This window comes from Trachemys scripta, chromosome 4, assembly GCF_013100865.1.
Source record: "Trachemys scripta elegans isolate TJP31775 chromosome 4, CAS_Tse_1.0, whole genome shotgun sequence".
Taxonomy (NCBI): Eukaryota; Metazoa; Chordata; order Testudines; family Emydidae; genus Trachemys; species Trachemys scripta.
The window spans coordinates 10,258,422-10,280,464 of record NC_048301.1 but is presented as its reverse complement, the minus strand read 5'-3'; the positions used below and the strand labels follow the sequence as shown (position 1 = coordinate 10,280,464).

At 43.8% G+C, this 22,043-nt stretch overlaps 1 protein-coding gene across 2 annotated transcripts in view; it reads left to right on the top strand.

The window, feature by feature from the left end:
• Positions 1-3,037: 3,037 nt before the first annotated feature.
• Positions 3,038-22,043, top strand: part of DLGAP5 (DLG associated protein 5) — a 41,023-nt gene continuing 22,017 nt past the window's right edge. For both annotated transcript variants that reach the window (XM_034769644.1, XM_034769643.1), the window contains exons 1-7: positions 3,038-3,114; positions 6,744-6,994; positions 9,947-10,158; positions 11,122-11,214; positions 13,322-13,418; positions 14,884-14,985; positions 16,097-16,173. In XM_034769644.1, coding sequence (XP_034625535.1) covers positions 6,754-6,994; positions 9,947-10,158; positions 11,122-11,214; positions 13,322-13,418; positions 14,884-14,985; positions 16,097-16,173 — 822 coding nt within the window. In that variant the 5' untranslated portion in view covers positions 3,038-3,114; positions 6,744-6,753. The remainder of the gene's footprint in view (positions 3,115-6,743; positions 6,995-9,946; positions 10,159-11,121; positions 11,215-13,321; positions 13,419-14,883; positions 14,986-16,096; positions 16,174-22,043) is intronic.

The window sequence follows — 22,043 nt, the reverse complement described above, 5'->3', positions numbered from 1 at the left end:
TTCAGACCAGGGCTAATGCTATGTCATTGGAGTCTGCAGGGCTGTCCTGCACCTTGCCCCTGGTTTAAGGTTAGACCCTCTCACCCCCAAACTCCATATTGTTACACATATAGGGCCTGCTTATAAAAAAAACTTTGTGCAGGGGAAGGGTGACATTTGCTTCAAATGAACAGTACCCAATGTAAGGGCAATAAAGAGGAGAGCAGGAGCAGGCAAGGAAATTCCCAAATATTATGCATCCACAACAATATATTAATAAAGAAATAATGTGTGGTATTTAGAGTTGCATTGCAATGGAATACAGAAATGTAAATTGGTTCTCAAAACTCTGATGGCTAAAATTGGGATATAATTTTATATAGTGACCAGAAGCACATGACAGGTTACACATTTGATCTTTCAAGCATGTATGATGTGTATGAAATTTAAGGGATAAGGACTTTAAATTTACAGGTTGTCTGTCTTATCTATTGCTATTATTAAATGATAAAGTATTTCTTTTAAAGTCAATAAAATCAGCAGTGTGTTTCAGGCATTTGATTGGAAAGGCCAAAAGATCCTTACTACCTTTTTTTCCAAAGTGGCACTGAAGTACTTTAAAATCATGGCACTCATTCAAATATTTTATGGGACCTAGGTGTGATCTTGACGTTCAGTGGAATTTAACACATCAAATGCTTTAGCCTAAACACTTTTGGGAGCAAAAATACCTGTAATTTGAAAAGCAAGGCACACCTCAGCTTCAAGTACAGCACATCCAAGAAAATCTTGAAATGATTTTTGGTTGGAAGGAAGAAATCCTTAAATCCACTTATACCAGAGTTAGTGGCCCACCATAGCCCAAATTCATCTGAACATAGCCTGAAGTCAGCAAGGAACTCCCATAGAAGTCTCTGGGCCAAATTCAGTGGTCATGTAAACAGTAGTGTAAGTTGCATGTCAGGAGTAAATGGCCAAGTATCAGAACTTGCACCAATTTTTTGAGCCTTCAGTGGTTAGCAACTGAATGTAACTTAGAATGTGGGGATGACAGCTGCAGAGTAACTGGGTGCAGCTCTCGTTGACTCTTGTCTCTCCTCAGATCAGAGCCATGCTAGCCATGACCATAGATCCCAGGTATGATCTTGAAACATGTTGAGCACCTTATGTGAGGTTCTGAGTGCCTTCAACTTCCACCTCGCAGAATTGGACTCTGGGGGCCAGATCCTCTGCTAGTGCGAATTAACATAACTCCATTGATTTAACCAGAGCTACACCAATTTCCATCCACTGAGAACCCGGCCATATGATTGCTGATCCAAGGGTGGACAGGGCCAAAGTAACTTGGTTAGTGTTACATAGTGAGGCAGTAGCTCTTCTGATTATAGCCAGGATTTTCCTAGCTCCCAGGCCTTTGCTCTAATCTATAGTAGTCTATACAGTCAGACAAATAGGTTGAAACTTCTTCAGATGTTACATTGTGAGGTAACCAGAAACAGCCTTACATTATGCAATATAACTTTTTCTATGGGAGGCAGCTCTGTGGCTCAGCACAGTAATTGGTGTCTAATCCATGTATTGCTGTTCCCATTCACTGTACCCAAGTGCAGCTAAAAATGTGCTGATCCATTATAAAAATGTATCGGATTCAATACCTTCAGAACTTCTTACAACTTTCTTGTGGTTTGAAAGCTGAAATTATAAAGCCTGATGGCATGCTGAACTGAGATGCTAAAAGGAACATTCTTACACTGCCTGCAAAAGATGCCTATGTTCTATGCTTATTAATGTGTCTTAAATTTAGCAATATCCTATTTGGCAATATTGTTTTTTCAATCCACAGGCTACATTTTTGCAATGCCACCATGTGGCTGATTTTTGAACGGCTACTTTTATCTTTGAATGTTGTATGGCTCAGTTTTCTGTTGTTGATACATTTTCCATCTGTAAGAATCATATTAAACACAAACCACCTTTTCACAATTGAACATCAGTTTCTTCCGGATATGGTTACTGGGGGGAAAAATAGGGGTCAGGCCTGGCGTATGTGAGTGGAGTGGGAAATTAGAAACGAGGAGGACGCATAACATGCTATGGGTGGGATTTTCAAAAGACTTCAGCAGAGTTAGGCCAAACGCTGACCACTTCTGAAAATCCTACCTTTGCCTTGTTGTTTACAAAATTAAGCCCAACTACAGTATATATTGTTGCCTAGTGTTGAACGGGAGCAGAATTGAAAGGTCTTAAAGGTCAGTTTCCTGTTTGTTGTTTTTTTTATTAGTTGTATTGCTGAAGCATCTAGGACCCTAGTCACGGACCAGGACCCCATTGTTCTGTGTGTACAGCACCTAGCACAAAAAGAGAGTCCCTGCCCTGAAGAGCTTATTGCTTTCTGTACTGTCAGTGTCACCCAATTCACACCTACCCTTTGGATCCTCTACTGCTCTTAAAGGGGATACTATCGATTTCAGGCAAAATTCCCCCTTCCCCCTCCACAAAACGTTTATAAACATATTATGCAGAATATGGAGTTTGGGGGGTGAGAGAATCTAACCTCAAACCCTGCGCAAGGTGCAGGACAGCCCTGCACTTCCAAGGCCATGACACCAGCTTCTCCCCAAACTCTACATAGAGAGTGGGGGCTGGTGGCAGGAAGATCGGTGGCCCAGCAGCCCGGTAGCGCCCCCTTGGCAGATCCCTGACGCTGCCCCGCCCCGGCAGTGCCCCCCCGGGCCGGGACTGAGGCACCGCCTCACAGCTCCCGCCTGCGGCGTCAGGGGGCGCTGCTCACACAGACCAGTCCCCCGCCCCACGGCCCCGTGGCGCGACCAATCACAGACCACTCCCGCCTCCCTCCCCCAAGGGCTGGAACGCGCCTGCTAACCAATGACCGACCCAGCGGGAGAGGCTCTGAACAGCCAATGAACAGCAGGCGCAGAGCTCGCGGTGTCCAATGAGCGGCCGGTGGGAGGCTCGGTGACGCCAATGAGCGGCCGCCGGCGGGCTGGGCTCAGCCAATGAGGTGGGCGGGGTGAGGTTTGAATTGCGCCGGGGCCTGCGAGAGGGGTGGTTGATCCGCGCGCCGCCGGGTGGTGCAGGCGTCGGGGACTTGGGGTCTCTCTGGGCCCAGCACAGGTAGGAAGGGCTGGGCTGGGCGCGGCACGGCGCCCCTCGGCTGCAGCCCCGCTCCCTGCCGCCTCGAGGGGTCGAGCCAGCCCCCCTCCATGGGCCCTGCCCTCCTGCCAGTCCCGCCGGGCGGCGGCACGGGACGGGCTCTGCTCCCTGGCAGTGCCCGCCCCCCCCCCCGGCTGGGTTTCGCTACAGAGGAGCGTGGGCGGGGGGCGCAAAATCCAGCGCGGAGCGAAGCCGTTAACGCCAAGGGGGGGGCGGGGCTACCTTGCAATAAGGGGGGGGACCCCGGGGGGGGGGGGGGGGGGCACTAACTCCAGCGTACAGCTCCAGGGGGCAGTTCTCCTCCTGGCTCTGCTGGGGGACTGGCACCAGCGGCTTCACCGTGCCGTGCCTCAGTTTCCCCACCTGTGAAACGAGGCTGGCGGTGCCCCTCCTTTGTAAAGGGAGGGATAGCTCAGTGGTTTGCGCATTGGCCTGCTAAACCCAGGGCTGTGAGTTCAATCCTTGAGGGGGCCACTTAGGGATCTGGGGCAAAATCAGTCCTTGGTCCTGCTAGTGAAGGCAGGGGGCTGGACTTGATGACCTTCAAGGTCCCTTCCGGTTCTAGGAGATGGGATATCTCCATTAATTATATTATTATATTAAAGCACGTCGCCGTCTGGTGAGGTGAAGCTCTGCGGGGTCGTTATCGCTTTCGCCTGTTTTCTGTTCTGCCTGGGGCAGCCACACATTTGCCGATGTCTGGCGTGGCTTGCCGCCTGCAGAGTTAACACCGGCTTGGTTTGCAGTTGCTACATTGAACGTGGGGTGAAGGATTAAAACTTTGGGGCTGGGGGATTGCCGCAGGGGAGAAAAATATCCATGAGTTTTCACCCACCACTGGTTCATATGTGTACTTTAATACAAACGTCCAGACCCTCAGCTTGAAGTCTCCAGTCTTGAACAGCCCAGGGTGGAGTGTAGACTGGACCAGAACATGTATAAGTATCAGAAGCATCCGTTGTAATGACCAACTGGGGCCCAGGTTATGCTGCACATAGAGGTCATAAGTAAAGTAGGGAAAGGAGCCTTATCCAAAATACTCCAGTGATGGGATGCAGTGTTGTTGTAGCTGTGTTGGTTCCAGAATAGGAGAGGTAAAAGTTGGGTGAGGTACTGTCTTTTATTGGACTTACGTCTGTTGATGAAAGAGATGAGCTCTCCTTCCCGTCTGGAAAGGGTACTTACTCTGTCACAGCTAAATGCAAGGAGAGATTGTTTAACATAAGGGGTAAACAAATCTTCCAAGAACCATTTACAATGAAGTGGGTAATGAACATCTCTGCAGTCATAACAAAGTTATGAATGTAAGCGCCCAGGCTTGTCTTTTGAAGGTGTGCGGGTTTTCTTTGAGTATGAGGTCTGAAAAGTCAGATAGGGAGCCATCACTTTGTGAAAAGTAAGAGTATTTGTGGCACCTTAGAGACTAACCGATCGGCATGTCTAGGACCCACAGATCTTGAGAGATGTATTGTGGGGGTGTTGATCAGCAGTGGAGATATGTCTGCATATTTTGCATCTGTTGTTCTGGCAGGGACTGGTTCTGCTTTGAGTTGGTGTGTCCTGGTCTGTGAGAGCTTGCTTGTGATGATGAGGTTGAGGGGTTGTTTGTAGGCCAGAAGAGGAGGTTTGGGAAAGATTTCTTTCAGGATGTGGTCACCATCAAGCTCAAAGAAAACCTACCCAACACCTTCAAAAGATGAGCCTGGGAGTTTAAATTCTTAAGTCTGCTAGACTCTCAAAAATCATGGACTCGGCAGAGATGCTGGTTTTGTTTTGTGACTCACTACAACAATTTAACATACTAAGGGCTTGTCCTCACTTGAAACTACAGTGGCGCAGTAGTGCTTCCATGTAAACACTACCTGCGCCCATAGGAGGGGTTCTCCCATCGGCATAGGTAATCCACCTCCCTGAGAGGCTGTAGCTAATTCCTTCATCGACTTAGCGCTATCTACAGGGGGATAGATAGGTCAATTGACCTATGTCATTCAGGGGTATGGATCTTTCACACCCCTGACTGATCGTAGTTAAACCGACCTAATCTTCTAGCCTAGACCAGGTCTAACCATCCTTTGTTCTATGACTGCAGAGGTGTTAGTTGCCCGCTTCATCTTAAAGGTCCCATGGAACATGTTTACTTCTTATGCTAAACAATTTGTCCTTGTATTTAGCTGTGACACTCTGATTACCTTTTCCAAACCTGAAGATCTCTGTAGTTCAAAAGCTTGTCTCTTTCTCCAACAGAAGTTGGTCCAATAAAATATATTACCTCATCCACTTTTTCTCTACAATGATGGTAGTTAGTTATTATTTGTATTGCAGTAGTATTTACGGGCCCCAATCAACTGGTGGCCCCATTGTGCTAGGAACTCTCACAACACAAAAGGTCCCTGTGTTGTACTTAAAGTACTGCATAGGATCTTTTCAGGGGGAATAAGGTAAAGCGCCACATTTATTTGTAATACATGTATCAGTCAACACTGTATCATATGCATATGATATATATTACACTCATGCATGCACACACACACACAAGCATACTCCGTCTTGTTGTTGTTACCAATTAGTTTCTCCCCTTAACTTCAATGGCCAGGTGAGTTAGATGGGGGAGGGGTGGAGCCAGGCTTCTGCCAATCCGGATCGATGCTCCCATGTTGACAAGACGAGACCCAAGGTCCTGTGCAAGACACCTCACATTTATAGCAGCTTCCCTCTCATGCAAGTCTATACCAGATTCAAAATCTGTGTCTGTGTCCCTTGGTCCTTTGTACTGCTTCTTTCTGGGTGTTGTCCTAATGCTGTTCAAAGAGGGTGTTTCAAAAGAAGGTGCTTGCTTCTAACCCCCAAGGCTGTCAATATGTCTGCTTTTCTTTAGTGAGCCACTTGACTAGTTTTATTGTTCTTGGGTCTGGCTTCCGTCCCCTCTCCAACTAGCTGTCTGAAGGTGCTTGCCTTCCAGGCCTTGTTCATCCATGCCTCATTCATTCAACAGGGCAATTGATTAAAAGGGAGGGGTGGGGGGAGAGATCTTATTCTACTCCTAGCAAAAAGACTTTTTTTTTTTTTTTTTTAACATTATACCAAGGCTCAATACAAAGTTTTCTATATAAGGATCTGATACAAAGTTCTATGAAAATAGAGGCATAATACAAAGTCATATGAAAGTTTTATGTGAAGATGTTTAATGCAGAGATTTATCTACACCTGCCCCAACAAGGTCATAATCTAAATTGTCAATAGCTTCTAAGTAGCTTCTACGGTGTTTTGGTTTACTTGTATGATTCCTTAGCATGAATAGGTATGGTTGCATAGGACACCACCCAGTAAGGATAGCCAGGCAAGTACCAGTCCGGTGGCAAAAGCCTACCCTACCAGACCAGTAGGATGCCAGTGGCTTAGGATCCACTGGTTAAAAGTATTTTTAGTGTCTGATGCATATGGTTGTAGTGAAGAGCCATTATTGAAACTCTAACAAAAATGAGGTACTTGGAAGCTTTCAGTGGCTACTTTAAAGGCTTTAATGTAAAATTACAATAAACCAGAACTTGATCATTTGTCTTATTTCCTAATTCCTTACAAACTTGTTCTAGGATAGTTAAGATGGCTGCTACACCCCAGTTTGCCAATCGATATAGAAAGGATCTGAGCACAGAAACGCTTAGAACAAAAGTTGCACGCAGGAAGTCACTGATTCAAAAGGAGAACAGACACAAGCAATTTGAAAGGAGCAGACAGTTTGGACTGGCAGATGTCAATGTCCAGTTATCGAAAGAGAGGGGACTTCCTAAACTGGACGAGACAAACGAAGTGTGCTCTCAGGAAAAGACCACAGCCAAACGGAGTGAGTAAAAGCTTATAGTACTATTCAGCATTAAAATATTTCTTAAATTTCTTTAAGCTGGTTTTATGGCTAAAGAAGCTATATTTGCAGTTATAGGGATTTAACTGTGTGTGGAGGCGAGCATTATAAATTGGATAATGGGAGATTTGAGTCCTTTGGTTACCAGTCCAGTTCTACTGACTATTAATTGGACTGATAGATAAGACTAATATACAATTCTTCCCTTTTTCCCCCCATTTCAGTGATCATGGTTCATTCTTCAACCTGCTTTGGATTTCATGCATATCGTATTGTGGGCACATTTTATTGATTCCATTTATAAGCTGCCTATGATTAGTAGATGTTTTAATAAATGATTAATGACTGCTATAAATTGTCTAGCCAGCAGCTCAATCATTTTCTTACATCTCTGGCTTACAACCACCTATAACACCTTCCAATGCACTTATAACACATACCAATGTCTGTAAAATGCTGTGGAGAATGCAGGAATGTTTTGGCATTATTTTTGACAGTATGGGTGACTCAGTTTACCCACTGAGTGGTGACACTTGCACCCACACTACAAAGTGGTGCTGGTTAAGAGTGTGGAAAAGAATAACACACCGCTAGCTGACATAGCTCTGCTGGCAGAATTCCTGGTTTAAACGGAACTGGGTCAACAGAAGAATGTTGGCTTAGCTAATGTTGCTTGGGGAGGTGGTGTGGCTATGTCAGCAGAACTCCTTCGGTTGGCTTACTGTATCTCAATCAGGGGCTGCTGCTGGCATAGCTATACTGGCAAAGGCTCAGTAGTGTAGACAAGCCCTTACTGTAAGGTTGAGTCCCGCTCTGGACATATAGCTGGATGTCACAGAAGGTGCATCTACACTGCAATAAAAAACACGTGGCACTGAGTCTCAGAGCTTAGATCAATAGACTCAGGCTCATAGAGCTTGGGCTGCCGGGCTGAAAATTTCAGTGTATGGGTTTGGAACCACCCTCTTAAGCATGGTTTTGGGTCCAGGTTCCAGCCCGAATGTCTGCTTTGTAATTTTTAGTCACCACAATCTGAGCCCAAGTCAGCTGCCACAGGCCAGCCACAGCCATGGGTCTTTTATTGCAGTGTAGATGTACCATAGACTAAAAGATCTGGTTTGGAACAAGGTATCTTAACAAGAACTGGCTGGAATTAACACATGTGAATGGCAGACCCAGCAACTGGACCACTAACTCCTAATGACTAGCAGCCAAGAACAAGTTACTTTCTCTAACTCTGCAGGGACGCAGAGTGGAAAAATCTCCTCCCCAGGACATGACGATATTGTGTTAAGTGCACTGCTGCAGACATGCAGGAACTCAGATACAAAACAGATTCCAGGAAGGTATAGGAGACTGTAGTCATAAGCACCGACTCTGTAGGTCAGGGTGGGCAAACTTTTTGGTCCGAGGGCCACATCTGGGAATAGAAATTGTATGGTGGGCTACGAATGCTCACAAAATTGGGGTTGGGGTGCAGGCTCTGGAGTGGGGCCAGAAATGAGGAGTTCAGGGTGTGGGATGGGGTTCTGGGCTGGGCCGAAGGAGTGGGGTGCAGGGAGGGGGTGAGGGCCCCGGCTGAGAGTGCATGCTCTGGGTTGGGGCTGGGATGAGGGGTTTGGGGTGCAGGAGGGTGCTCTGGGCTGGGATTGAGGAGTTTGGAGGGCGGGAGGGGGATCAGAGCTGAGGCAGGGGGTTGGGGCGCGGAGAGAGGCTCAGGGGTATAGGCTCTGGGCGGCACTTACCTCAAGTGGCTCCCGGAAGCAGCAGCATGTCCCTTCTCTGGCTCCTGCGCGGCCAGGCGGCTCTGCACACTGCCCCGTCCGCAGACACCGCCCCTCCAGCTTCCATTGGCTGCGGTTCCTGGCCAAGGGGGTGGCGCTTGGGGCAGGGGTAGTGTGCAGAGTGGAGCCCTCTGGCTGCCCCTATGCGTAGGAGCCAGAGGGGGCCATGCCACTGCTTCCGGGAGCCACGTGGAGCGGCCCCCAACCCCGCTCCCCGTCTGGAGCGCCGGAGCAAGGCCATGCTGCTGCTTCCTGGAGCTATATGAAGCAGCCTGTGACCCTCTCATAAAACAGTATTATCAATCTGAACTTGTTGAAAGAGTATTTAAATAAAAAATTAAGACATTCTAATAAATACCTTTAAAAATTGTGACTTGCTGCTCTGACATTAAGGGTCTTTTTAACCAGGGAGAAACTAACTGTATAGAACAAACAGTGAAACTGACTTGCACAATGCACAAAGTAAACTGAAAAACAAAAATATCTTTCATTTAGTCATCATAGGTGATACTTATATCAATAAGTACAAACTTTTCAGATGAAAGTGTGATTTTTTTTTTTCTCTTCAAATTGGCATAAGTATTTAATCTCTCACATAATCACTATCTGATTTGTTCTCAATTACAAAACATTTCAGTTTTTTGGCTGCTTTCACTTCTTTTAGTCTTGACTTGCTATGAGATGTACAGATTCTGTGATTTGCATTAGGGTTGCACCTGAATTCCGCTGGATGGATACAAGTTTCACTTTTATACTATCCGTATCGATCTGTTGTTCCTTGTCTTATACTTAAATTGTAAACTCTTTGGGGCAGGGATTGTCTTTTTCTTTCTTGTTTGTACAGTGCCAAGCACAACTGGGGCCCTGGTCCATGACCAGGGCTCCTAGCACTAATACACAATAAATAGACACCCTTAGTTGAAACTTGTAATGCAAGCACAATCTCAAAGTAAACAGTGACAGCAACTTTCTGCTGCAATTCGGCATCATCCTCTTGTATCTTAACTATGAGAATTCTAAATATTTATCCAATGACTTGTGTAACCTTCCAGGCAACATTAGTATTCTGGTCATGTTATACTGTACTCTCTCAAATTTTGTTAAAGTATCTTCAGAGTTTTGTAAAATGTCCATTTCTGTCTTTTCATAGAACAAACTACAGATGCAGCCGTTAATAAAAGTGAAAATGAGCGCAAGCAATTGCTCCAGCGCTACAAAGAGGAAAAAGAACTTCGAAAACTAAAAGAACAAAGAGAGAAAGCTAAACGGGGAGTGTTTAAAGTTGGGCTTTACAGACCTAATGCACCTGGTTTTCTTCCATTTGTACCACAGAACCCAGTGATAGTCAAGCCAAAGGAGATGGTAATGAAGAGTAAAATTTGTACCGGTCTTCAATGGCACATGTTAAACAATGCTTTATAAGTTTTTTTTCATTGTTTTATCTTACAGTAAGAAATTAATAGAGATTATACATATCATTTTTACTGATTCAAAGACAGTGGACTAACTTCATCACTGGTGTAACATTAATGGCGTCAATGTTATACCAGTGATGACTGTCCTGTTTTTTATAAACAAAGTGGAATAGATTTCTATGATGTATAAACTTGCATTCTTGAACTAGGACAGAAGCACCTAGAGCAGGGGTCGGCAACGTTTGGCACACGGCTCGCCAGGGTAAGCACCCTGGCAGGCCAGCCCAGTTTATTTACCTGCTGACGCGGCAGGTTTGGCCGATCGCGGCCCTCACTAGCCGCGGTTCACTGTCCTGGGCCAATGGGGGCGGCGGGAAGCTGTGGCCAGCACATCGCTCGCCCGCGCCGCTTCCCGCGGCCCCCATTGGCCCGGGACGGTGAACCGTGGCCAGTGAGGGCCGCGATCAGCCAAACCTGCCACGTCAGAAGGTAAATAAACTGGCCCGGCCCGCCAGGGTGCTTACCTTGGCGAGCCGTGTGCCAAACGTTGCTGACCCCTGACCTAGAGCTAGTCTGCACTACAAAGGCTTTGCCGATATACCTGTACCTCTTAACGGAAGGGAGGAATATACCAGCAAAAGTAATTATTTTGTCAGTATAGTTAAACCACATCCCCAAACAACATAAGCTATAATGCAAAAGGAGTCTCTTGCTGGTATAAGATGCATCTACATGGGGTTGGTGGTTACATAGTGCTCTCAGGGGTGTGATTAACTAGCATAGCACTGCAGGCAAATCTTTGTAGTATACACCTGTCCTTAGTATGTCAAAGCCTTTTCTTCTTAATTGCTGCAACTGGGGAGAAGGGAAAGGAATATGCTAACTTCTGTTTCTTTGGGGATGTGTCTAGGTTGCTCCTACTTCTTCTGCAAGGATTACTAGATCAAAGGCAAAGAGCCAAGCGGAACAAACTGTTATGTCAGCTAGATCTCAGCAGTCCATGGTTTGTCTTTTGTTTTTTTTGTTTACAAATTGGGAGAATTAGATGTGCGTAATAACTGTGAATGTTGTAATTCCTTTAAAATCCCTAGTTTTGGGTCACGTGTACTTGCATTCAAAACTTTATTGCCGAGCTGACAGTTCTAACTATTGTAAACAAGCTTTACAGATAAGGGTATAAACACTTGCTTATAGTTCCAGGGAGCTGACTGATCACGTGGTGCTGTCTGTTCTTACATCCACCTGCTAAATTGACCTAAAGGAAACTAACTTAGTTCTGTATCAATCAAAAATAATTTCTTAATATTGTTTTTTCATAGAAAACAATTGCTCTACTTACCCCAGGGATGAGATATGATCACAAAGTAGAGGTGGTTCATGAGACAATCCAATATCTGGTTCTCACTATGGAAATTTTTTTGAAAACGCCTGTACTAGCAAATAACATAGTTTATAAATGTGTAGGATTTCTTTCTGTATGCAGTGTAGCCATATCAGTCCCAGGATATTAGAGAGACAAGGTGGGTGAAGTAATATCTTTTATTGGACCAACTTCTGTTGGAGAGACAGAAGCTTTTGAGCCACACAGAGCTCTTCGCCACAGACCTGTGGCTCAAAAGCTTGTCTCTCTCACCAACAGAAGTTGGTCCAATAAAAGATATTACCTCTCCCACCTTGTCTCTCCAACTTCTTTCTGCTCAGGTCATCTTTACACGTTTTAAATTCCTCCTTCTCCTACCAAGTCTTTCAGTAGCCATGACTTTGGCTTGGAGAATTGGTGAACTATGGTGAGCCTTGCATACAGATCTTTGAAGATAAATAACCTTTCCTAACCTGTATTTTCTCATTCTACGTTACTTTCTGGCTTCATGGCATAAATGGTTTGAGGACCACCCTGAACACTAGGTGCACCGTAGGTGTTTACTTCTACAAAACAGGCTATGGATTTTTATATTCTTATACAGTGGAACAAGATCTCTTGGTTTTTAATGTCTCATTTAAAAGGTCCTCACATGTAACATTGCATACTACTCATTTAACCTTCTAAAGATGAGGGATTGAGTTAGCCAGAGATATAGATCCCAGCTGGTCTCCAGGGAGTCTAAAATAGCAAATCTGATGCTTAGAATGCTAACCATTCCTTTCTTTATTCTGCATATTGCTTTGCTAATTTTCAGTGATGAAACTAGCAAATGTGTCAACTGAGCAGTTGTACAATCTGAAATGAGACCCCTCTTCAAGAATTTTAAACACTGACTGTACGCAAGTATCCCACTGCAGCACTGGACCTTTGGAGTGATGGGTCCAGGACCCAGTTCCATTTTATTTTGTCAGCAAGAATGAGTTCAGAGTTTTGTCTTGCACCTTTCATGCCTAACTTGATTATCACTTAATACTTTATTAACATCAAAGGATAAACTCTTTCTAAGTTATACTGTGTGCTGTTTACTTGACACCACGTTCTGCTTCGTTATGACTTGCTTCTTTATGGACTAGAGTACTTTGTGCATTTCAGATGCAGTTAGTTCTGACATCTTTCATGCCTAACTTTCTCTGCTTTGAACAACTCTTCAAGGTTGAAACCTTATAATACCGTCTTGCTGTTGGTTTAATTGAATGTTGTATTTGGACTATCTACCTTTTTTGGGCACTATCTGTATGCTTTTGGGGGCAACTTAATTTGAAATAATCTTTGAAAGCGGTCACACTTTGACTCTCTAACAGTCGTGTCTGACATAATGTGAACTTACATTTGAAGGATTTCTATTCATAACTTTCGCTCTATGTACTAAAAGTTTTCTGAGAATTGGCATCTAACTTGCATTACATGTGCATAAAAATCCAGCAGAAATCAGTACCCAGTTCAAGGACTCGCTTCACTCTTCACCCATCCAGTTGAGAAAGGGTCAGAAGTATAATGTAAAATTGAGAGACGTGTCTAAAATGAGCTGTTTCAGTTACCTCAATCTCTCATTTTAAACACTTAAAATCAACGAGACACTAATCAGGGCTTTCTAGAAGAGATACAAAGGAATTATGAAAGATGGGAAAGAATTAGTCTTGCTTATTTTTAGAAAGCTGAAGTTTCACAAAATATACCTTCTTTGTAGATCTATGCTGACCATGCTACCAATGGGCATAGTGTGCGCCCTACCCAAACTGGACGCAGACAGATATGTGCAGACAAAGTGACTGAAAAAAAGAAAGGTAGGAATGTAAAATGGTTTGGAATGTGAAAGGGGACACTGGGTTAAAAGGTCATAGCATTGGGACATGGATTGGCACTGGTCCTTAAATATCCCTGTGATATTGGTGCCTTAAATACCTTAGATAATTTGTGTGTAATTTTCAAACTCACTTAAAAATCTCAGTAGTTTCCAGCATGGATTGTTGTAAATTGCCGATTTTAATTATTTAAATCAGCAAGTAGCAAACGTTGATTTAAATAATTGATTTTAGTCATGCTTTTTATTAGTACTTTAGTTATTTTCTTAAAAGGTCATAATTTACTAGATAACAATCTGAGTAAAAAGTCAGTTGTCAAGCTGCATTTGGAAATTGTAATTCAATTAAAAACATGCACAAACAGCATTTTAACATTGTTTTTCATTAAATAAAACCACCTTAACTGTGTTGTATACATAAGGAAAAAAGTGAAACTAAAAGTATTCCTACTAAGCTTTTCTGAACAAGGGGGGGGGGGGGGGGAGAGTACTCTTATTTGGGAAAAACAAAATACCAACATTGACTCCATTATAAAGATGGAAAATGATATAGATACTTTGATACATGACATATATTACGTCATTTTTTTAAAGCTTGACCTCAAAAGTTACTATGTTTGTCATTGATTCTGCTTATAAAAAGCAGCCTTTAACTTGTTAAAGTGTGTAGTAGAAAGGGCATGTAGATTCAGACCATTTTTTATTTAAATGGTTTTAATAGGTGATAGTAAATATAGGCCTTAGCATCGTTTGTCATAAATTTAATTGTAAACAGATTTATTTTTGTTAAAAAACGTAGAATTTATTTTTAAAAAAATCAGTAACTTATATCTACTCAGATCCTAGGCTAAAGCTTTTTGCCTGAAAAGTGTATTCAAAGACTTCTTCTTAGAGGAACGATGGCTTTGTGGTTAAGGCACAAGTTTGGGACTTGGGAGGTCTGGGTTTAATTCCTAGCTCTGCCTTGTACTTCCTGTGTGAGCCTGGGCAAGTAACTCTATCAATTCCGTGTCTGTAAAATGGGGATAATATTCACTTTTGCTTTCTTTGTCTGTCTGGTCCATTTGGATTGCAAACTTTCAGGACCAGGGACTCTTGCTATGCATATGTACTGTGTCTAGCGCGATGGGCTTTGATCTCAATTAGGGTTTCTAAGGGTTTCTAATGTATACTGCCGTAATACATTCTGAGGCTTTGCGCTGTCTTTGGCAACTCAAAGCACGCTCCTGATGCAAGGATTGATCTCTGCCCTCAGTGCTCTGTGAGCACTAACTGCATTAGCATAGAGAAAAGTCTGGCAACCTGCATCGGTGTTGATGCCAATGCATTTACCACTGGCTTTTATAAAACCAGAACTTTGGGCCTAAATTGATTGATAATATCATTTTAATGTTGCCTCCTTGCAAGTTATGGTGAAATAGCCTTGGGAATTATGATATTCCTTGCAGTGGTGATGCAACCTGAAGTCCCTACAGCCTCAAATGTAAGAATCACCAGAGCAACCTCCTCTACTCTGACCAAACAGATGTCAAAGCCAGCTACCACTATGAGTAAGTGAAGCAGTAAGACTCTTATATTCTTGGTATTCATAGCTGTACAAGCTGAAATAGTTTTTCTAAGACCTAGCGTTCAGAGGTGGCACAGAAAACTTAGTATCAAACTGACAGACAGAAAGGAAGGGTCTAAATGTGGAAATCAGTAATTTCTCTTATGAAAGAAGATCTTGTAACTGCAGCCTCCATTTCAATGTTTAACTCAATATGCAAAAGCCGACAGAGTTGGGGGAAAATACAGCAATATGGAAGTTTTTATACCTTATGTTAATTAAAGGCTGGCACACTTGTGCTTTTTCTTATCTGGCTTAATGTCATACTAGTTGGTTGTATAACCATTAAAAGATTTAGGTTATAAATTATCTCTGTCTAGTAACAGAAATCAAAAGAAATATATTGTCTGATGTTGGGGCTGCTCTCCATCTGTGTTTGTACATTGCCCAGAACAGTCGGACCCCAACCTTCGGGGCTCAGAGAGAAATGTTTAATAATGTTATCCCTTCTTGTCCTCAAGAGAGCGGTCAGAATGTAACACTTTCTTTCATGCTGCCCATTACGCATGGAATGTACCCCCTGAATTAAACAGGCCACTACCACTGTTGTGATCATATGGATGACTAAGATTAAGTAATCATGCATGACTTTAATCCTAGTATGTCCATGTGGCAAGAGGAAAGTAGATCAAATTCTGGACTCAAAACTATTTGACAATGTCACTTCAATCTTTAAGGAAATATTGCAGTGTTTACTTTTAGTGTTCTGTTTTATCTGGGGGAAGCTGGAGCAGTATAATTCTTTAGATATTTCAGTATTAGCCCTATAGGGAGCTAAAAATCATTTCAAAGACTAACATCTTGTGTTTTGGAGGGGGGAAAAAATCTGATATCAGTTCTTGGTAGCATGGCTCTCATCATGCTGCTAAATCCTACAGCATCTTTTTGTATAAACTGTACAACTTTTCTTTAACTACTCCCTATCTGTAACCATTGTGATATGCTTTATTTTTTACTTGTTTGTGTTTTCATGGTCATATAATAATTTGAAACCTTCTGATGAAAGATGCTGTATAAATAAGCTATCTGTGTTAATTGGCATGGAATCTGTTCAGCCTTAGGTAACCACCAACAAAAAAAGACCGCAAGTAGAGGAAAACAGCAAAAAGAGGTCAAAGCTGAGAATGTAGAGGTATGTTACTTGATATTTGTAAATATGAAAATTGAACAAAGGATATTAACAGATTCAGGAGTGTCTACAAGAAGCAACTGTACTATATAGGCACTGTAGCTAAAATAGTGACCACTGCTTTGACTCATGTCTTTGTTGGTCTGCTTGCAACTTGCAGGTTAACTTGTAACTACGGTTGCATTGTTTTTTTTTTTTTAATTTTCATATTAATATATTTAGGCTTAACTCTTCACATTGTAAAGTTTCAGAACTTTTTGCTTACAACCAGACTTTAAATATTCGATGTGAGCAATATTAATCTAATTTTAGTATTCTTATTTAAAAGACCACTGCCCTTGCTACTTTGATCAGAAAATACTTTACCATAAACATAGTGTTGATGAGATTGTATTTAAGTAGACATGGGAACTTTGTATGGAATAGGGTCTTTATTTCATGAGGAAAATACATACACTTCCAAAACAGTTTCTCAGAATTGGCATATGTAGTTTATAGCAATGTACAGATTAAAAGTTTGGCTTTATGCTTTTATAGAAGAGCGCATGCACCCTTACATGGAGCTTTATATGCACGTCAGTAGTTTTTTAGGCAAGTTGGGTTGCATGCAAAAATCCTAGACTTGTGCATGCACATCCAGGTATTATTGTGTGGCATTTGTGAACAAAACTGCATGTACACTTTTAAAAATAAATGGGCCTAATTTTTTGTTATGGGCCAAGCCTATTAGGCTTTTTGGGAGGCTTAGTTAATATCTATTTGAGTGTCATACTATTGTTTGGCTTTTAACTGGTACCTGCAAGATCATACTTGATTGAGAGAGAGTTTTAAACACAAATGTAGCTACAGAAATGGCATGTTCAAGTAGTTTGTGTGATCAAATGTACAGTGTAATCATGCTCTTTCAAAAACTCCTGGTATTCCAAAATGTTTTGGAGGAGTTGTCTGGTTCAGATACTCCTGTGCATTTTCAACACCTATGGCCAAATCTTGCTTGCTTAACCATGTGTAACCACAGTGACTTAATTACTGGTCATCAGCCCTAATTTAAATTAATATAGAGGCATTTATCTGGGATATGCAGATATTCACCTTCTATATGCACACATAAAACTTCATTTGCTGCGTCATAAGGAAACAGCATGCAGAGTACCTTGTTTCTTAACTACCACTTCAAAATTTAGCATAATACTCCATTCCTCACTGAAGACTGTACTGAGAGTTAAGTAAAACCATCTTTGAGAACTGAGTGAACAAGTGTCTGAACAAGCATTTCATGCTTATATAACTGAAAAGAATTTCAGCAGTTGCCAAAAATAATCTTCAGATTGAGTATCTCAAAAATATCTGTCGGCTTTCTGTGCCAAAAGTTTAACCCACTGAAAATGGGGTCTAGAATAACCCATCCAACTATCACACATTCTTTTTAGGATGGTTGCAGATGTGTATTCCGCTCAGGTGTGCTGGAGAACTTTGCCTAGTGATACCTGTAGGGTCAGTACTCTAAACTCTTAGCCTCTCCCTGGCTTATTTAAGGGTGGTGCCACCCAACTCCCCTCAGTTCCTTTTCACCACCTGCCACGAGAGTTGGAACATTCGATGTGGTAGTTTACCTCACACTCTGTTTTTGGGGGCCTTTATTGTATGTAGTTTAGTGGTACGCTTAGATTGAGTCATAGTAGTTAGGATAGACAGACTGGGTATGTCTGCACAGCAAAGAAAAACCCATGTCTGGCCCATGCTAGCTGGCTCTAATTCCCGGGTCTCAGGCTGCAAGGCTCTTTCATTGCTGGATAGACTTCTGGGCTTGGGTCCCGTAGCCAGGGACCATCACTTCCCCCCTGTTCAGTTTTTATTCCTCAGGTGTTTCCAGGTGTGGTGTTGTAGGAAGAGTAAGGTACCATCATGATATTATCACTCTTTTATATCGTCTCACTTGCTGGAAAGTTCTTTTGCTGTGACCTGGGTCAAACAGCACTACACTATGGGAACGATCTCTGAGAGGTTTCTATTCTACACAGTGCCTGGGGTAATCCTTGTGCTTGTGTGCATTTCCTCAATAAGCCATTAATATTGTTTGGCCTCTTTACTGTTGTATCCAAAAGGCCGCTTGTGGGTGTTTTCAACCTCACAACATATTTCAGTAACACATACATAACCAAACTTCAAAAATTTACATACAACAGTAGCACATACAATACAACAATAACACATACAATCCAACGAGATATTAATGTCTAGCAGTCAAGACTTTTAGAATGATACCTCACAAGGCGTATTTTGTACAAAACATATCCTAATTTACAGGACAGTGGTGAATATTGGGGTGCCAGGGTGTCACAGTACCTCCCTCGTTTGCTTCAGTATTGTGTGAAATTGTGATGCCTCTTTTGGTACGGGAGGCACCAACTGCTAATTCATCCTTGGTACTGATGCCATTTCCATATTGGTTTTTGGATGAGGTAGGTAATTTGCTTGCCTCGTTGGGGATGGCTCCTCCTCTACCAGTGGACAACTTGCTGGTCTTGTCGAGACAGAGTTTGGGGATATCTTCCACTTCTCACTCACCTTTGGAGCACTGTTTTTGGAAATCCTCATGACCGTCCTCAAATCACTGTTGGTATAGAGATTGGCACCATTCTCGCAGTAGGGATGGGGCCCCTGCCCTAGTATCTACTGGTCACCAATGTCTTATCCCTATTCCCAGTTGCCTACTTGGAATCCTTAGTACAGTCCTTGGTCTGCCAAATCGCATTCTTTGATGCAGTCCAAGGCAAGGTTGCCGATTCTGGCTGCAGTTTCTCATCGTGAGCTATCTCTATTACATGCACAGTCTGAGTTCGTTCCTCCTGAGCTGGTCCAGACTGATTCTCTCATACCAGAGCTTCTATTGGCCCTGCACTCTTCCTCACCTGTGCCTGAGATTTTTAAGGATCTCCTGAGGTGTATGGCTTCTGCCTTGGGCATTCAGGCTGAGCTCATGCAGGAGAAGACACATAAGTTGCTGGATATTCTCCAGGTGTCAACTCCGGGAGGAGGGCTCTCCAGGTAAACTAAGCCTTCTTGGAGTTTGCAAAGTCCTTGAGGAATACCCCAGCTTCATTACCACCTACAGCAAAGCATTTTGAGAAGCGCTATAACATTCTCATGGAGGGATTCAACTGCTTCTATTCCCATCCAGCCTCTAACTCCCTCATAGTAACAGCAGTAAATGACTGATCATGGCAGGGGAGAGATGAATCCACCCCCAAGAACAAAGAATCTAAGAGGCTGGACTTGCCGGGGGTGGAGGGTAAGAAATGTACATGACTACCATTACAAATATGCATTGTAAATCAGCAGGCATTGTTATCTATGGACTTGTCTTCGCAAATAGCAGCACAGCTGCACTGTTGTGGCTGCTCCTCTGTCACGAGGCGCTCCTCCTATGGGACTTCTGTATAGCCCACTCAGTCCAATTGGTGGCAGCATATTTTCCAGGGGTCCAAAAACGGGTTAGCAGACCGCCTCAGCAGGTCGTACCACATGCACGAATGGACGCTGAAAAAGGACGTGCATTCAATTTTCCAGAGGTGGGGTTTTCCCCAGGTGGATCTCTTCACCACCAAGGACAACAGCCAATGCCCTCGGTTTTGTTCATTCCAGAACCTCAGCCCAGGCTCATTGGCAGATGCCTTCGCGATTCAGTGGGGCGGGAGCCTGAGGTACGCCTTCCCACCATTCCCACTCATCCACAGGGTCCTGCTCAAGACCCGCAGGGACAAAGCGACAATTATTCTTATCGCACCGGCGTGACCGCGCCAGCATTGGCTTACGACCCTGCTGGAACTGTCATCGACCGCCCCAATTGCCCTACCCCTCATCACGCAGGACCAGGCTCGCCTACTCCACCCAAACCTACCGTCGCTACATCTCACGGTGTGGAATCTCTCTGGCTAAACGCTACGGAGAATAGGTGCTCCCACCAGGTCCAACAAATTCTCCTTGGTAGTAGGTAGCCCTCCACAAGAGTGACCTACCTTGCCAAATGGAAGAGGTTCTCCTACTGGTGCGAGCCTAATCACATACAGCCTCTGCCGGCCTCCATCCCATCAATACTGGACTACTTGCTGCACCTCAAGCATCAAGGGCTCGCCCCCTCCTCAATTAAAGTGCATCTGACCGCCATATTGGCGTTCCACCTGGGAGAGTTGGGTTTTTTGGTATTTTCCAACCCCACAGTCCTCAGATTCCTCAAGGGCCTGGAAAGGGTGTTTCCCTACTCATGCCCGCTGGTCCCTACATGGAACCTTAACCTGGTCCTAACTAAACTCATGGGACCACCCTTTGAACCCCTAGCCTCTTGCTCTCTCATGCACCTCTCATGGAAGGTAGCATTTCTAGTGGCCATTACATTGGCTAGGAGGGTATCAGAGTTGAGAGCCCTCACTTCGGAGCCCCCTTATACATTTTTTTTATAAGGACAAGGTACAGCTGAGACCGCACCCCAAATTCCTCCCTAAAGTCTCACAATTTCATATGGGGCAGGATGTTTGTTTACCGGTGTTCTTCCCCAAACCCCATACGGACCCAAGCCACCGCAGCCTGCATACCCTCGATGTCCGTAGAGCCTTGGCATTCTATCTGGAACGGACCAGGCCATTCCGCAAGTCGGCACAACTGTTCATTGCCATTGCGGAGAGAATGAAAGGCTAGCCTATCTTGGCTCAACGATTATCATCATCATTTGCATCCGCACATGCTATGAGCTCGCCAAAGTACCAGCCCCGGCGATCAGGGCTCACTCGACTAGGGCCCAAGCATCCTCGGCGGCTTTCTTGGCGCAGGTTCCACTCCAGGAAATATTTAAAGCGGCCATCTGGTCGTCGGTGCATACATTCACAGTCCATCAGACCAGAGAGGACACAGTGGTCGGTAGGGCTGTGCTTCAATCAATTGTTACTTGACTCCTACCCTCCTCCAATGGTAAGCTTGTGAGTTACCTAATGTGTAATGGACGTGAACAATCACTCGGAGAAGAAAAACGGTTACTTACCTTTCGTAACTGTTGTTCTTCGAGATGTGGTGTTCACGTCCATTACACTTCCCACCCTCCTTCCCCTCTGTTGGAGTCACCGGCAAGAAGGAACCGAGGGAGGGTCGGGCCCACAGGGATATATATACGCTAGAGCGGGGTGCCGCTCTGGCGGGGAGGGGGAGGGACCCCTGCCGGCCCGCTGGGAGCCGCTGAGGGAAAAAGTTTCCGATGTCCATGCACGCGACGCGCGCACACCTGTTGTGTAATGGACGTGAACAACACATCTCGAAGAACAACAGTTACGAAAGGTATGTAACCATTTTTTACGGAGGATTAGATCTAAATTTAGTCTTCTAGAGCAGTGGTTCTCAACCTTTCCAAACTACTGTATCCCTTTCAGGAGTCTGATCTGTCTTGTGTACCCCAAGTTTCATCTCACTTAAAAACTACTTGCTTACAAAGTCAGACATAAAAATGCAAAAGTGTCACAGCACACTATTACTGAAAAATTGCTTACTTTCTCATTTTTACCATATAATTATAAAATAAATCAATTGGCATATAAATATAGTACTTACTGTATGTACTCGTTCATAAGCCAAATATTTTTGATAAAAAGTGACTCATCAAAGCGCAGGGGTTGGCTTATAAAAGGGTCTACACCAAAATTTGATGATTTTAAACTCTATGGAATCATTCAATTGAATATCTAATACATTGTCGTTTTGTTTACCTGGAGCATCTGCAGGTATGGAGCCCCTCAGCTCCCTGTGGCGCCACTTCCCGCAGCTCCCATCGGCTGGGAACGGCGAACCGAGGCCACTGGGAGCTGAGGGGCTCCATGCCTGTGAACGTT